General features: G+C 40.7%; 4 protein-coding genes and 1 long non-coding RNA gene across 5 annotated transcripts; 4 read left to right on the top strand and 1 right to left on the bottom strand.

Annotated features, from left to right (window-relative positions):
• Positions 1-458: 458 nt before the first annotated feature.
• Positions 459-1855, top strand: LOC128604922 (histone H2B-like). The gene has a single exon (XM_053620046.1). It carries the CDS (start codon positions 767-769, stop codon positions 1139-1141), a length of 375 nt encoding a protein of 124 aa, XP_053476021.1. The 5' UTR covers positions 459-766; the 3' UTR covers positions 1142-1855.
• On the bottom strand, positions 1856-3722 carry LOC128604930 (uncharacterized). Its single transcript, XR_008385377.1, has 2 exons — positions 3119-3722; positions 1856-2530 (listed from the first exon to the last, which is right to left on the bottom strand). It is a non-coding gene; the product is annotated as an uncharacterized LOC128604930 (long non-coding RNA).
• A 5060-nt stretch (positions 3723-8782) lies between these two features.
• On the top strand, positions 8783-10042 carry LOC128604907 (histone H1-like). Its single transcript, XM_053620020.1, has one exon. It carries the CDS (start codon positions 8929-8931, stop codon positions 9529-9531), a length of 603 nt encoding a protein of 200 aa, XP_053475995.1. The 5' UTR covers positions 8783-8928; the 3' UTR covers positions 9532-10042.
• A 67-nt stretch (positions 10043-10109) lies between these two features.
• Positions 10110-10661, top strand: LOC128604918 (histone H2A). The gene has a single exon (XM_053620041.1). It carries the CDS (start codon positions 10128-10130, stop codon positions 10512-10514), a length of 387 nt encoding a protein of 128 aa, XP_053476016.1. The 5' UTR covers positions 10110-10127; the 3' UTR covers positions 10515-10661.
• A 217-nt stretch (positions 10662-10878) lies between these two features.
• On the top strand, positions 10879-11595 carry LOC128604912 (histone H3). The gene has a single exon (XM_053620031.1). The coding sequence runs from the start codon at positions 11168-11170 to the stop codon at positions 11576-11578; it is 411 nt and encodes a 136-aa protein (XP_053476006.1). The 5' UTR covers positions 10879-11167; the 3' UTR covers positions 11579-11595.
• Positions 11596-17632: the final 6037 nt, after the last annotated feature.

Below are 17632 nucleotides of genomic sequence, written 5' to 3' on the forward strand. Positions count from 1 at the left end.
AAGCGTATTTCTGGTCTGATCTATGAAGAGACTCGCGGTGTGCTGAAGGTGTTCCTGGAGAACGTGATCCGCGACGCCGTCACCTACACCGAGCATGCCAAGAGAAAGACCGTGACCGCCATGGATGTGGTGTACGCTCTGAAACGCCAGGGACGCACCCTGTACGGCTTCGGCGGTTAAACGCTCTAACACCGAACGACGGGAATACAACGGCTCTTTTAAGAGCCACCCACATGTCTAGAAAAAGAGCTGTTCCGTGTGGAAAAAAAAAAGGCTTTTTCTTTCATGAAGCATAAGGCATCAAACGCTGTACAGAAGTAGCGTAAGTGGTATATCTATTCGTATTTTTTGTAATAAGCTATATATATATATATATATATGCACAGTATTAAATATTATAAACTGTTCCATTAAAACGATTTAAAAGATGATTTTAGTAGAAACTTCTATATTTCTCTCTCTCTCTCATACGCACGCATACATGCATATATAATATAAAACGATTTTTTTTCAAGCCAATTGTTTTTTCATAGTGCACCTTGTCCTGAAAGTACAAGGGCGGGAAGGGAAACAAAGCGTAGCGGAGGAGGAGGAGGAGGGAGGAAGCAGAGTGCAGTAGGAGGTGCCATGCAGGGGGAGGTATCGAATTTTGGCCAATCAAAAAAAGGTGTCTTGTCTGGGCGTTATTAGCATGTGGGTCTGTAAATAGAGCAGGCGCGAGGCGGGCGCTAGTCATTCTCTGTCCATTTACTCGAGAAGCAGCATCATGCCCGATCCAGCCAAGACCGCGCCCAAGAAGGGATCAAAGAAAGCCGTGACCAAGACGGCCGGCAAAGGAGGCAAGAAGCGCAGAAAGTCCCGGAAGGAGAGCTACGCCATCTACGTGTACAAGGTCCTGAAGCAGGTGCACCCTGACACCGGCATCTCATCCAAGGCCATGGGCATCATGAACTCCTTCGTGAATGATATTTTTGAGCGCATCGCCGGTGAGTCTTCTCGTCTGGCTCATTATAACAAGCGCTCCACTATCACCTCCAGGGAGATCCAGACCGCCGTGCGCCTGTTGCTTCCCGGCGAGCTGGCCAAGCACGCCGTGTCCGAGGGTACAAAGGCCGTCACCAAGTACACCAGCTCCAAGTAAAGCGCGTTACCGCCGTTTTCATCAACCCAACGGCTCTTTTAAGAGCCACCCACTTTTCATACAAAGAGTAATTTCCTCTCTTTCGCTTTCTCTCTCGCTGTGAGTGTGTGTGTCTGTGTGTGTGTCTGTGTGTGTGTCTGTGTGTGTGTCTGTGTGTGTGTCTGTCTGTCTGTGTGTCTGTCTGTGTGTCTGTCTGTGTGTCTGTCTGTGTGTCTGTCTGTGTGTGTGTCTGTGTGTGTGTCTGTGTGTGTGTCTGTGTGTGTGTCTGTGTGTGTGTCTGTGTGTGTGTGAGGGGGAGGGGGACTTCTGAAGCGCTGCACTCCCGCGGATGTTCAGGCTTTTGGGTAATTCTAGCAGTCTGCTAAATGCAGAGATGAGTAAATCTAAACAGGGTTGTAGCACGGTTTCGGGGGTTGTATAATCTGAGCAATGCAAAATGGGACTTTAGCAGCACAAAGTTATTCGTATTAAGATTGTAGCAACAGGAAGTAGTTGAAAATGGTTTTCTAGTAGCACATAATCATTCTAAATCAGGGGTGCCCAAACTTTTTCCTGTAAAGGGCCAAAAATCAAACTTGATTGAGGGCTGTGGGCCAAAAGTAAATGTTGCATTATACCAAACTGTATTATATTAAAATTAAAGTTGCCATGGTTCCAATTTATCATTTCATAATATTTAGAAATAAATAAATTAATAGAAAATGTTAGTCTGTATCTGCTTGACTAATGCAGTTTTATTTTCAGAGTTCTATAGTTCAATGAAACTTATAGTATAATTAAAACATAGAACCAATCCCATTTATAATACATGTTCAATACCTAATACAACTATTCAAGGTATAAGCAATACAGCCACATGCCTGCAATATCAGTGACCTCTAATGAGACACATGAAGCTGGTCCTTATTTTTCAAACATTTTTCCAAATTGGGATGCAGTGGACTTACTGTCAAAGTCAGGATATTATGGTGGTGAGAGTCAGTTAGTTTGCATCTCAGTTTACACTTGTTTAAGTTCATCAGACTGAAAGTCTGTTCACAGTGGTAGGTACTGCCAAACAGAGACAGCATCACTTGTGCCTGTTTGCACATCTGTACCTGTTTGTGGGGACACGTTTGTAGAAATCTGTCAAGGGAAGGGACCTGAACTTGTGTTTGAGTTCTGAATCACACTGAAGCTCAATTGGTTCCATCTGTAGATCATCACTGACTGTGTCCACACTGATGGTGAAGGGTTGAACAAACCACTCAAAGTCAGAAGCATTGTGTCTGAAGTCCTCAAAGCGACTGTCAAACTCCTGGAAAAGGTTGCTGAGAACAGCATCATACTCAGGTACCTTCTCTTTCATCATGCCTGCCTCTCTAAAACAGGGAAAATGGGCTACATTTCCTGGATGTGGAGATGAGAGAGAGGAACAGTGTGAGATGGGGAGTGAAAGAAGAGAGAGGGAGGCAAATAGAATAAATAACTGACAAAACAAGGAAATTAAATCATGATAATTTAAGAGAACTTTGACACAAAATTTATCAGCTTGATTAACAAAAAAACCCAAAGCTGACACCACTGGATATAAATGCTAACTAAATATAAGTATTAATAATAACAATAACTGCACATAAAACTATGGTGAATATTATAATTGTGAATGTTAGCTGCTGAGAGATGTCTTCTGAGCAGCAGTAGTTTTTGTTTGAAGGCTCTGACGTGATAAAAAAGCTGGGTGATAATCTGGTCTTTTCCCTGGAGCTGAACATTTAAAACATTGAGCAGCTCTGTGACGTCCACCAGGAAAGCCAGGTCAGAAAACCATTTCTTATCCATGGGCTCTTGAATACTACCAATCTTGCTTTCCTGAAAAGCTCTGATCTCATCACGCAGATCAAAAAATCTCCTGAGAACTTTTCTTCTGTTCAGCCATCTAACCTCCTGGTGGTACAACACATCACCATATTGCACATCCATCTCATCCAACAGTACCTTGAACTGCAGGTGAGAGAGCGCCTTGGAGCGTATATCATTCACAATTTTGACGACGTCACGCATCACATCCACAAGCCCGATGGATTGGGCACATAGCTGTTCTTGATGTAAAATACAGGAAATCTGATAGCTGGCCCGTGTGGCACTTTCTTGAGCTGATGAAGGATGTAGCAGCGCGCTCTGCTCAGATCGAAGTTTAGCAAGCAGCTCGTTAGCCTTCTGTTTTCATGCCTCGCCGCTGTCCTTTGAGAAAGCTGAAGAACGTTTTGTTTCATATTGACGGGTTTTGTACTCTTTCAAAACAGCAACGGACTGCTTGCAAACTAGACACACTGCCTTTGAATTGATTTCAGTAAATAAAAAGTCAACTTGCCAAATCTTTTTAAATTTCCTCTTGTCTGTGTGCCAGTGCCTGGATCTCTCCATTATTACCTGTTTGTTGACCGTCGCAATGCATGCTGGCCTTGAAGTATGCATGTACATTAAATAAAATTCTAATTCTTATTCTCTACATTTAATTTCAATTTACATTTTTTGTAGCTCAAAAATAAATAAATAAAAAATGTTAAATTAGAAATGAAGATCAGCATCAATTAAATTCCCCCCCCCCCCCCCCCCCCTTCCCCTTCTCTCATATGGCATGGCGGGCCAAATCAAGTCACTACGGGCCAACTTTGGCCCACAGGCCGTAGTTTGGGCATCTCTGTTCTAACTGTTGTAGTAGCACGTAGTCATTTGAACTAATGTCACAGTAGCACCTAGTCATTCGAACTAAGGTTCAAGAAGCGCATAATAATTCTAAATACTGTTGTAGTAGCACCTAGTCATTCGAACTAATGTGACATTAGCACAAAGTCATTCAAAAGAATGTTCTAGTAGCACATAGACATTGAAAAGAATGTTCTAGCAGCATGGAATACAACACACACACACACACACACACAAGGCTATAGCGGAGCCTATAGTCACGCGCGCTGTGCTTTACACGGCCCCCAACGCGCTCTGCTTCCGATACTACACACACCACTCGACAGCTGCAAAGACATCAGGCTCGTTCACAAGGCTCCTCTTTAACTCGGCCCAGAACGCATACGACGGCCGTGCCTGCTTTTCGCCCGTTTTTACACACCACATCGCACCAAATGCGCAGCCCGCCGGCTTGAGTACAACGCGCGCCGCGCCTTTTCATGTGCGCTGCGCGAGACTGTTGCTCTCTAGCCGGCCAGGCCGGGCCACGGGAGAAACGAGAAAGCCCGTCCTCGCTCAGAGTGTGCTTCAACGTTTTGAATCTCGTCTTGCGAGTGGGATTTTCACCGAGAAATGCCATGAGAAAACACATCTGAGCGCGCCGCGTCCGTACATTCATTCAGCGGCGCCCGAGTTGAGTCTACAACGCTCTCATATCTGTTTTTAAGACCAGCCGCGGAAAAATCAAAAAGACATTGACCAGAATGTAACACAAAGCGCACATAACACAGAAACCAAAACAAACGATAAAGCGGATAACAACTGGGAAGAAAATAAACTACACACAAGTGAGGATGACTCGACATCTGGGAGTGACTCAAGCAGCACCGATACCAGCGACAGCGAAGACGGCGAGGACTCTGAGAGCAGCGCCGAATCTCTGACCCCGGAAGGGAGACGGAAGACACCGGAAGTACCTGCTGGAAGCAGCGGAGCATCTCCGCCCAGTCTTTCGTCTGTGGAGAAACGGCAAGCATCGGAGTTTCCTGCGCTATCAGCTGTAGAAGTCGGCGAGACTCGGATCGGCTCAACCCCTGAAGGAGGTCTAAAAGCCCCAGAGGAGCCTGCGTGCTCAGAGGGAGAGACCGGAGCGACCCAGATCATTTCTACACCTGCAGGAAGTCTACAGGGCCGAGAGGAGTCATCGCATCCAGCTGGTGAAAGTGGAACAACCCAGACAATCGCCGACAACACAGGTGACACTGCGGACACTCCCACGCTGGCGAAAGGTAAAAACACTTTAGACTATCCATATAAACGCCAAAGGCGAAAGAGGAATTCTCCTGGAAATGTTGACAATGCAAAAAAGGTTAAGGAATGATGTATATTGCCTACTTTTCTTCCCTTTTTTTTTTTTTTTTTTTTTTTTTGACACAATGTCTTTGATTTTAACTTCAATTCCTATATTACTTAAAAAGAAATGTGATATATGTCTGCAGGAATTGAGGTTAAATGATGTGGATAATGTTGAGAAAATGTGGACTAATGGACATACAATAATATATATCGGAGAAGATCCTTATCTTAATTTTTATGGTTTTTTCAAATTTAACTGTTGCCACATGTAATGTTAGAGGGATTCAGGCAAAAATTAATCAAGTGAAAAAGTTAAATATATTGAGTGGAGAACATGTTGATATTTTATGTATACAAGAGACCAGATTAAGCAGTTTTGCAGACGTACAGAACGCCCAAAGTTTATGGATCAAAGGTCCTTCAATCTTTTCAATAGGTGAAAGTAAAGCTGATGGTATTGCGACCTTATTTTATAACAATAAATTTAAAATAATTAAGAGCCGTGAAATAATTCCTGGTCGATTAATGTTTATAGATGTGTTTTATTGCACAAAAAAAATTAGAGTGATAAATGTATACACAGCACAGGATACTGTTGGTAAAATCCGGCTTTTTAAAAAGCTTAAAATGCTCCTGTGTGTCGGTTTCTATACCATTGTATGCGGTGATTTTAATACAATCACAGATGATAATGATAAAATTTCTTCCAAAATATGTAAAATTAGGAGAGAAGGTGGTGTCCTTAGATCTATAATGAATGAACAGCATTTCACCGACATATTTAGGACATTATATCCAGAGAAAGTGGACTTCACGAGGTTTGATAAAACATGTAAAACTAGAATTGACAGGATATATATTAATAATAATTTTGAGGCAAAATTTTATACAACAAAACTCTTGGTTGAGTCGGACCACTTGACAGTTATATGTGGCATCAGATTTAAAAATGAAGAAAGAAGAAACTATTGGAAATTAAACACACAAATTTTGAAAAGTCCTTTATTGATTATACAATTAAAAGAAGAAATTAATAGGATTAAAACTTTAGATATCCTCACTACCAATTATTGTGATTTGTGGGAAGTTTTTAAGATCCAGATTAAAAAATTTCTTAAATACAAATGTCTATGTTTTAATAAAGAAAAAAATGAGAAGTACAATACAATTATGACACAATATATAAACCTAAAACTAAAAAATACAAGAGATGAAAGTGAGGAAAACAACTTAAAGGATTTGAAAAAAGAGATAGAAACTTTAAATAATGAGTTTTTACTGAACATTCAAGTCCGAGCAGGAATAATTTCCGATGAACTTCTAAATCAAACAAAAGCAATTTCACTATTTAATAAAAGGAAAGAAGCCCAATATATCGAAGCCATTAAAACAGATAATGGAACTATAGCGAAAAATCCTAAAGATGTCAGAGATGCTGTTCGGATCCTTTGTTCAAACATGTATAACTCAATTGAAATAGATGCTAAACTTCTAAAAACCTTTTTGAATGTAAAAAATAGTGTTGACCCGCCTTCCAAGAGCTTAGGTGAGGAAATCAGAGAGGCTGAGGTTGTTGATGCCATTAAACAATTAAATTTAAAAAAGTCTCCAGGGAAAGATGGTCTCCCGTCTGATTTTTATCATGCATGCGCCATAGATTTGGCTAAATTATTAACGCAAGCCTTCAATGATGGGATCGCTAGAGGTTACATGCATGACTCGTTCTATGAAGGCGTTTTATCCTTGTTGTATAAAAAGGGTGAAATGTGTGATATCAACAACTGGAGACATCTCACCCTAATGAATGTCGATTATAAGATTTTTGCAAAGACCATTATGAACAGGATGAGTGACTATTTGGACGTAATAATAGCTAAACAACAAACATGTGCAATAAAGGGAAGATTTATGTGGGACAACTTGAACACATTAAGAGAACTAGTTTTTGATAAAAATGGTGACAGTTTTTACATTGTGGCTTTGGACCAAAGAAAAGCATTTGACTATATCTCAAGAGACTATTTGTGGGAGATTTTAAAACTGTATCAATTCCCTGAAAATTTCATAAACATGATTAAATGCCTTTATGTTAAATCGACGGTTGAAGTAAATGTTAACGGTTCTTTGACTGAACCATTTGAAGTTATGCGGGGTGTAAAGCAAGGGTGCCCTCTGAGTGCAGCCCTATATATTTTATCTATAAACCCACTTGTACAAAAAATCCAAGATGATCATAGACTTAAAGGTCTTCAAATAGGAAAGAACAGAGTCGTGATCTCTGCTTATGCTGATGACATAACTGTATTTGTGAAATCTAAACAAGAACTAGACATCATCTTTGAATATTTTAGCGAGTATGAGCAAGTCTCTGGAGCCTCCTTAAATAAAGCTAAAACGGAATGTGTCTGGATTGGAAATGAAAAAAACAAATTTCCCATAGATGTCCCAGAAGTTCAGCAATTAAAGGTTTTAGGTATATATATAGATAATAATGGCTGTGTCGACCATAACTGGTCAAAAAAAGAAGAAATAATACAAGATGAAATTGATAAATGGAAATCGTGTAATCTAAGTTATAAAACTAGAATAAATATTATTAAAACTTTTCTATTATCAAAAATACTGTTTTTATCATGCATCTTACCTCCGACAGAAGTTTGGGTAAAAAGACTTCATAAAATATGCTGTAATTTCATATGGGATACGACTCGTGAGGTTACAAAACGTGAGCTCCTTTTTAAGAGAAGGGAACTGGGAGGCCTTGGGGCTGTCGATATATCCGTAAAAACTAAAATAGCAGTGTGTAAAATCATCGCGAGTGGTATTGCCAGGCAAACTGAATGGATAGGGAACATCTCTAACTGGAAATCTAAAAAAGGTCCATCAAGGAAAGGAATTCCGTATTATAAACTGATGTTTTCCGACTTCACTAACAAATTTAAAGATCTAAACATCGATTGGGTGAAAGACTCGAGCAAAGAAATATATCTTTTAATTGTTGATCGAGTTTATAGTAACCCTGTGGCTTTCAGAAATTTGGAGGAGGACCAAAACAAAGAATGTCTCCAAAATTTACAGAATAAAATCCTATCGGAACACCTGAGAGATACAACTTGGTTAGTCGCTGTAAGAAGGCTCCCAGTAAGAGCGGTTGTAAAATGGAGCTGTTTTGTAAAAACCAGTAAATGCCCGATGCCTAATTGTAATGAAGAGGAAACACTCGAACATTTCCTGTTAGAGTGTTATCGCGCTAAAGAAACATGGGCTAAATTAAAAATCATTGGTCTCAATATAGAAATAAATATGAACTCAATTTTCTATGGCATTTTTAAAGAAAATTGTAGCAAGACCAAGCATGACTTCATTTGGTTCATAATATGTTTGACTAAATCTAAACTCTGGAAAACAAGGTCTAGAATGACTATAAATCAAACGTTTATATCCAGTGATGTTGTATTCAAGGACATTCAAAAAGAGCTAAGAAGACTAAAAAGCAGCACATCTTGGTTTAAAGACTCTTCAGTGTGGGACAATATTTGTGTGTAATTGTACTTTGACTATGTAAGTTTGTTTTTGTTTTTTTTGTTTTGTTTTTTTTTTTGTTTTGTTTTTTCTCCCTTTCTTTCTGAATATGACTTGTGTAAGATTGTGAATTTTGCATAATTTCAATAAAACTCATTAAAAAAAAAAAAGGAAGGGAGGATCCTGTGTTACACACTAACGTACAGCGTACGACTCGTGTATTCTACGTAGTTCCAAGAGAGATGGCAGAAGTCGCACCCGCTCCCGCCGCCGCGCCGGCCAAAGCGCCCAAGAAGAAAGCAGCTTCGAGAGCAAAAAAAGCCGGCCCTAGCGTCGGCGAGCTGATCGTCAAAGCCGTTTCCTCGTCTAAGGAGAGGAGCGGCGTGTCTCTCGCTGCTCTGAAGAAAGCGCTGGCTGCCGGCGGATACGATGTGGAGAAGAACAACTCCCGCGTCAAGATCGCCGTTAAGGGTCTCGTGACTAAAGGCACTCTGGTGCAGACCAAAGGGACCGGCGCGTCTGGCTCTTTCAAGCTGAACAAGAAGCAGACCGAAGCCAAGAAGCCCGTGAAGAAAGCCGCGCCCAAAGCGAAAAAGCCCGCCGCCACGAAGAAGCCCAAGAAGGTAGCAGCCAAGAAACCCGCCGCCGCGGCCAAGAAGTCTCCTAAGAAGGCGAAGAAGCCTACAGCCGCCGCAAAGAAAGCCACCAAGAGCCCGAAGAAGGCGAAAAAGCCCGCGACCCCTAAAAAGGCAGCTAAGAGCCCCAAGAAAGCGAAAGCTGTCAAGCCCAAGACCGCAAAGCCTAAAGCGGCAAAGGCGAAAAAGGCAGCGCCCAAAAAGAAGTAAAGACGTTTGTTTCTTTCATGCTTTTGTTCCTTAAACGGCTCTTTTAAGAGCCACCCATATTTTCCTTTAAAGAGCGACAATTCATTTTCAGTCAAGCTTTATGGAATCAAAGCAATACACGTTAGAAACATACAATAGTATGGATACACATATCTGCTACATATGTATACATAACCACACGCTGATGCTGATTTTAGTACAGTAGAAAAGAATCCTGATCGTGATTCCTTAACGTCATTCCTGATCTCCAAAACCATCACAGAATATGTAGGATAACATATTGATGCATAATAAATCAATGTTAATGATAAGAATAAATAAATTCAGTATGTAGTTGTTACTTCGTGCTTTTGTATGAATATTCCCTTCTGTCTGTTTTCATTCGCGCGCTCGCGCTCTCTCGCTCTCTCACACACTCACACACACGCACAAACAGGGGTGGGAGGGGTGACGCTGGAATTCGACGGCCTGTTTGTGATTGGCTAATGTGCCACTGCGTTCTTAGCGAATAAGAGAGTGGCCGTTTTGTCTATATCACGGAGAGCTTGGGGTGTAATGTTCATTTCGGAGTTGTTAGAACAGATCTGAGCATCAAGATGAGTGGCAGAGGAAAAACCGGTGGAAAGGCTAGAGCTAAGGCCAAGACTCGTTCATCCAGGGCTGGACTTCAGTTCCCCGTGGGACGTGTGCACAGGCTTCTGCGTAAAGGCAACTATGCCGAGCGCGTCGGTGCCGGCGCTCCGGTCTACCTGGCCGCAGTGTTGGAGTATCTGACCGCTGAGATCCTGGAGTTGGCCGGTAACGCCGCTCGTGACAATAAGAAGACCCGTATCATTCCCCGCCACTTGCAGCTCGCCGTGCGTAACGACGAGGAGCTGAACAAACTGCTCGGCGGAGTGACCATCGCTCAGGGTGGTGTGCTGCCAAACATTCAGGCTGTGCTTCTGCCTAAAAAGACCGAGAAGGCCGTTAAGACCAAGTAAACTCGTCCACTGCTGCTTTGTCAACACCCAAAGGCTCTTTTAAGAGCCACCATCTCTGCTTCAAAAGTGCAATTTTACACCCGTTTTTCTACTGAAAGTGTGCACTAGAAAGTCAGCACGTTTGAAACGACAACACAAGCGTTATACTTTGCTAATAATTATGTGACTAACGTTAAGTAATAGTAATAATAATAGTGGTAGTTAGCCTGTTGCTTAAATGAAATGTAAGGGGTGAAAGTGCACTTCTAAGACAGCATATTTATAAATAAAAAAGGACTTGATAATTTTCTAGTCATGATTTGATACCATATTTAAATAATGACTATAAGAACAATAGCAGATAGCGTGCTGGTTAAATGAAGTCTGAGGAGTGAAAACGGTTAGTGACGGCGTTGTGTGTGTTCCTAATGAACAAAGCATTTGTGTTAGAGAGAGCGCCAATAGAATAGAATTGTGGCGGGCGTCTTGTGTTTCGAACGGTGGCAGAGAAGACGGTCCAATAGTCAAAGGTGACGTAAAACATTCTATCGAATAGCAGACGAGCGCGTTCGAGACGCCCAATCAGCGCAGGGCGGCGTTATGGCTTAAAAAGGCCGCGTTCGAGCGCGCCGTTTATTCTGTTTTTCTATCCGTGAAGTGCAGAGCTTGACACTATGGCAAGAACCAAGCAGACCGCCCGTAAATCCACCGGTGGTAAGGCGCCAAGGAAGCAGCTCGCCACTAAGGCTGCCCGCAAGAGCGCGCCGGCTACCGGCGGCGTGAAGAAGCCTCACCGTTACAGGCCCGGCACCGTGGCTCTGAGGGAGATCCGCCGTTATCAGAAGTCTACTGAGCTGCTCATCCGCAAGCTGCCCTTCCAGCGCCTGGTGCGAGAAATCGCTCAGGACTTCAAGACCGACTTGCGTTTCCAGAGCTCGGCCGTCATGGCCCTGCAGGAGGCGAGCGAGGCATACCTGGTCGGTTTGTTCGAGGACACCAATCTGTGCGCTATCCACGCCAAGAGAGTGACTATCATGCCCAAGGATATTCAGCTGGCCCGCCGTATTCGCGGAGAACGCGCTTAAACCACATCTCCGTCTAACACCCACAAAGGCTCTTTTAAGAGCCACTTCATCGTCTCAGAAAACAGCAAATTTTCTTTCTTGGGCAGTTTAAGTATGACAATGTGGTACAGAGAGAAGGAACAGTAATAATAATAATGTGTGTATATATGTATCTAGCTATCTCTCTCTATATATATGTATATATGTGTGTGTGTGTAAATGAAGTACACGGCTTTCTATTTCTATCAACATTAGAAAAAGGTTATTTATTTTGCATTTTCATGATAAATATAGTCCTATGAGTATTACATAATGTTTGTTTTTATAGATGAGCCGTTAATTGTGGTGACGTCCGAACAATACAATGCACAGTAATGAACTGTGTCTGTAAAATAGCCCAAACCTACCTTCTGTTTCGGGCGGCGTTGTGCTGGATGGAGCTTGACTGCCCCCGTGTGTCCAAACTCGGGAACGGCAATTTTCTAGAAGCGGATTTCTGGGCAAGAGCTATTACATCATACATACATTTCATCCATCATCCCTTTTGTCCCGTCCATGATAATTGTTTTTGTAATTTAATAATTGTAGACATGACCTTATCTTTGAAATCTTCTTCCCTATTTGTGGATATTCTCTCTCTCTCTCTCTCTCTCTCTCTCTCTCTCTCTCTCTCTCTCTCTGTGTCTATATATATATATATATATATATATATATATATATATATATATATATATATATATATATGTGCACTGTATTAAATATTATTTAATGTGTTTGTTTAAAACGAGTTAGAAGACGGTTTTAGTAGAAACATACTTGATAATATTTCTCTCTCTCATACACACACATTATATATATATATATATATATATATATATATATATATATATATATATATACACACACACAGTATCTCACAAAAGTGAGTACACCCCTCGCATTTTTGGAAATATTTGATTATATCTTTTCATGTGACAACACTGAAGAAATGACACTTTGCTACAGTGTAAAGTAGTGAGTGTACAGCTTGTGAGCTCTTTGAATAACTGTTCTTTTATTACTGTGACACTGTCTAAATGTACATTTTGGACTCTCAAAAGATGGCACCCATTCACGTGCATTCTATTGACTTACAGAACTCGAATTTCCTTTGAAAATTCTTTGTGTTCGGATGAAGAAAGAAAGTCACATAAGAACTTTCTTTTTTGGTTGAAATATTCCTTTGATGAAGTTGTCCTGTTGCAGTAATACATAAAGAATGATACGAACTGGTGTTATTTTGCACATATTGAATTAAGGTTTGTTGTGTTTCCTAGTTATGATTATAGCACATTTTTCATCACAATGTCTGAATGTGTCATGGACCACATTTCAGGGATTTCGTCATTGCACATCGTAATTGGTGTATTTTGTATTTTTAATCTAGTTTTTATCGTTGCTGGGGTTTTTTTTCTAGTCATCCACCAGTATTGAAGGCCATCTCAGTGCCAGGGAGGGCCTCCAGCCGTCTCTACTGGCATTAGGAAGGATCAAGGGCAGGATTGACAAATTCTACGTGGTAGTGGATAAGCACCTCATCCCTTGCACAGGAACCAGCTCCTTGAGTGCTATAGATGAACTCTTCAAAGTCCACTATGTGTTCAAACTGTCATATGAGGAAGCCCTTGTCAACATCTTTACCTTCCTGCAGACTACGATCTACAACATTGATGTTGGTCTTACCAGTGAGTCTCCCAGAGTAAAGGAATTGCGTGCGAAGCTTTTGAACTAGGTTAAATGTTAGTGTTTCTGTTGTCAAAGTCTGCATGCAAAGCCACGAGAGTCACGCACAGTTTCTATCCTTCGTTAAAGTTTAAGTTATTATGTGCGCAGCGTGGCTGTAGCCGACAGTATGTGACTTGGGTGAACTTGTAAAAGCCCAGAGTTTGAAGTTCTACATGCCTTTTGATCTACAGGGTCCAAATGGGTCAGATGAATATATTCACTATGAGGTGAATATATTGCACCTCAATTCATGCTGGTTTGTTACATCTAAGATACTGTGTTGAAAATAAAAGTTCAACCTTATACAGCAACTGATGTGTTAGCTGTTCTTTTATTGACGAGTACACACATGTTAAAGGTCTGCATTTTTAGGCAGACAGGGTGTAGAGCACATTTAATTACACTAGTGTTGAAAATAACTCCATCAGGTTGAGCTATTGACACATTTACTGTAGATTCAACACTTTCTTAGTGTAAATGGAGCCTGTGAGGAGTAAAAAAACTACACCAATTGTGCTAACAGTGAACACTTACAGTGCTTGTTCAACACTATGAGAGTGTAGAAAAAAAAACAATACTGAAAGTGTAAATTGAACTCTATTTAGTGTGGACCTATATAAACTCTTGATAAGTGTTAATTTTAACACTGTGAGTGTAAAAATAACACTTTAAAATTTGCTGTGTACAATCAGAAATGATTGGGAAAAGGGTAAAGGTGGAGTGGTAGCAACTTTTGTAAGAAATGATGTGAGATATAATCTAATCAATAAAGGGAAAGAACACGAATCTGTGGTGGTCAAAATACGGACAGGAAAAGACAGTATAACGATATTCAACTTTTACAATCCCCGTAATAGACAGAGCACCGATACACCAAATGCAGTATGTGGGTTGACGTGAGGGAAATTAGTACGGTGTGGGGATTTTAACACACACACACACACAGCACAATACAGGGGAGTAAGAATACAGATATAAATGAATCAGTGATCGAGGAATTTACAACGATAAAAATTTGGTATGTGTTAATGACGGGAAGGACACGTGGTATTGTAGTTCACATAATGCAGAAAGCGCTATCGATCTGACAATAACGTCAACTGAAATTGCAGGAATCAACACACGGGAGGGTTTAGACCAGTCGACAGTAGGTAGCGAGAACGCCAAGGTGGAAGTTAGAGAAAGCCGACCAGCAGATGTTCCAAACGTAGAGCGAAATGAAACGTGTGGGATTAGCGAATAAGGATATAACAGATGTCGAAGAAACAAACGGAAAAGTGACCACGGCCATTATACGACCAGATGAAGAAACAATGCCAAAAAAGATAGGAAGTAAACGAAGAAAGAGCGTGCCACGGTGGAATGAGAGCTGTACTGTAGCAATTAAAAAGAGAAATAAAGCTTTTAGGAAATTCGAAGCTCACCGTACACTGGAAACTTTGATTAACTATAAAATGGCGCAAGCAGTAGGTAAGAAAACAATCAGATCAACCAAACGTGTATATTGGAGCCAATTCTGCAGTAAAATTGGAAGAGAAACCCAGCTATCAGACATATGGAGAACAATTAGGAAAATGAGTGGAATAAGAAACAGTGTGTAAATACCAGTGTTAAATAGCAACAATAAAAATGCAATTAGCAATGCAGAAAAAAACAGAACTTTTGGTAAAAACTTTTGTGAAGCTCCACAGTACTGAAAACCTATCCTCAACAGCCAAGCAGTGTAGAGATCAGACACTTGCCCAAAATCCAGGGATAGTAGAAAGAAGGACTTGCCATTTACTCTATTTGAGTTCAAAAGAGTTATATCAAACGCACGGCAAACGACATCAGGGAAATACAGTACATGCTATAGCATGTTAGGCCACATGAGAGACATCACGCTTGATGTATTATTAAGACTGTTCAATATGGTATGGAATACAGGAAAAATCCCACTGACACGGAAACTGTTCCAATACTCAAACCCGGCAAATACAGTCAGATCCGTCAAGTTACAGACCCACAGTGTTAACGTCACAGGGAAAACTACAGAGAGGATGATAACAGATAGATTAGATCACTATATAGAAAGTAAAGTTCTTCTCTCACCGTATCAGTCAGGATTTCGTAAAGGGAGGGGGAGAATGGTAGAATCCATTTCATGCCTAGAGCCAGAAGTTAGGAAAGCTCAAACTAACAAAGAAAGTGTCATCTCTGTATTTTTCAATGTCGAAAAGATGTACGATACCCTTGGGAAGGATGGACTTCTTATTAAACTTGACGAATTAGGAATAAACGGAAAGATATATATAATTGGGTATTAGACTTCCTGAACAGAAGGCCAATAGAAGTTAGAGTAGGTGCAGAGTACTCAAATAGATATGCAGCGGAAAATTTTACCCCACAAGGCAGTTTATGTAGCCCAATACTGTTTAATATTATGATTAAAGACATTTGATCAGGTCGGAGAAAATATAGGTAAGTCGCTTTATGCAGCTGACGAGGTTAGGGGTCGGGATATAGAATATGTAAGAAAGAAAATGCAACACGCAATAGGGAAAGTAGAACAGTGGGCAAATGAATAGCTTTTTAAACTATCAATTTCAAAATCACAAGGTATATGTTTTTCTAAACGTCATAAAACAGCACCACTGAAACTGTACAGGCAAGATCTTGAACAGGTCAAGGCTGTGAGATTTTTAGGAGAGCTTTTTGATGAGAAGTTTACCTGGTGTCAGCATATTGATAAAATTAAGAACAAATGTAAAAAGATGAATAATGTTCTGAGACCGGGGAGCAAGTAGGGCATCGCTCATAAATATCTATCAGGCTCTTACAAGAGTTGTCTTTGATTACGGTCGCCTAATGTATCTTAAAAATCTTAAAAAGCTTGACGTGGAACAGGCGCAAGAACTCTGGATCTGTACTAGAGCATTTAAATCATCACCAGTGACTGCGTTACAGGTCGAGACAGGAGAGATGCTGTGATTTATATTGGATAAATCTATGAGGGCATAGCAGGGTGTACCCCAAGAATGCTCAGAGTTTTATAGGACTAACTTCTTTAAGAGTTTGGGATGGGTAAGAAATGTAAAGGCACAAAATGCAGGCCTCAGCCAGCTACAAGAAAGCCCCATTGAGGTGAACTGTACCACCCTGGAAATTCATACAACCATCTGTAGATACAAGATTACAACAAATATTAAAAGAGGAATCTAAAATAGCACCACTGTGGATAATACTTCAAAAATATATGGACCATTATCAGGATAAATGACTTGTATATACAGATGGCTCAAGACTGGCCACACCGGTGTGGCTTTGTTCATTCCTCGTGAAGTAGCAGTCAAAAAAAGAGCGACCGATCATTTATCAGCGTACACCGTAGAACTATCAGGAGTCCTATTGTCACTGCAGCGGTCGGAAAAAAATAATCAGAACTAAGATGTCGCTATAGCTTCTGACAGTCTATCTGCACTATCAAATATACAGTCTGGGAAAACATCATGTAGACAAGACATTGGTTAACAAATATTTTATCTGCTTCACATACTCCATGGTAAGGAGCTGAATGTTTCCTTCTTTTGGGTTCCTGCACATGTAGGGGTGGAAGAAAATGAAACTGCGGATGTACTGGCAAAAAGATCGATAAAGCATGAAACAGTTGATATACAGGCAGGAACCCAAAGGAGGAGATGATAATTATGTGTCTTAGAATAGTTCATGCTGGCTTAAATCTAACATTACACAGAATAGGAAAACACCCCACTGGACTCTGCACACACTGCAATACACAAGAGACGGTAAAACACATTCTGTTAGACTGCAAAAGATATCAGGAGGAGAGAACTGAGCTAGAGATGTGAATTGGAATGCAAAACATGACACTAAAGAACTTGCTGGGGAAAAAACATCTTGGAAAATGCACTGTCCCCTAATAAACTATCTAAAAATACTGGGATAAGTGAAACACTGTAGTAATTTAGTATGAACATCTAGTATTCAGGAACTCAGGACTCAGAACTCAGGTGCAGGTTTTCATTCTGACCAAGCAGAAGCCACACCCGAGTCTACTGAAAGTCAAGATCGACCGATTAAACAGGTGGAGTCGGGTGTGACTCCTGCTCAGTTTGTGGATTAGATCGGACAAAACCGATTGAGCTTAGGCTAGCAAATCAGTCTTAATGAAGTTTTCATAAGGTTCAAGCCTTAATGACCTACCAGCACAATAGTTAAAATCAGATATTGGGGGAAAATTATTAGTTCTCAAAGCATATAGTTAAAAGAAATAAAAGCAAAGGCTCAAAACTGTTTGTCCAAAAAAAGTTT

The sequence above is a fragment of the Ictalurus furcatus genome, unplaced genomic scaffold, assembly GCF_023375685.1.
Source record: "Ictalurus furcatus strain D&B unplaced genomic scaffold, Billie_1.0 scf5, whole genome shotgun sequence".
NCBI classification, from domain to species: domain Eukaryota; kingdom Metazoa; phylum Chordata; class Actinopteri; order Siluriformes; family Ictaluridae; genus Ictalurus; species Ictalurus furcatus.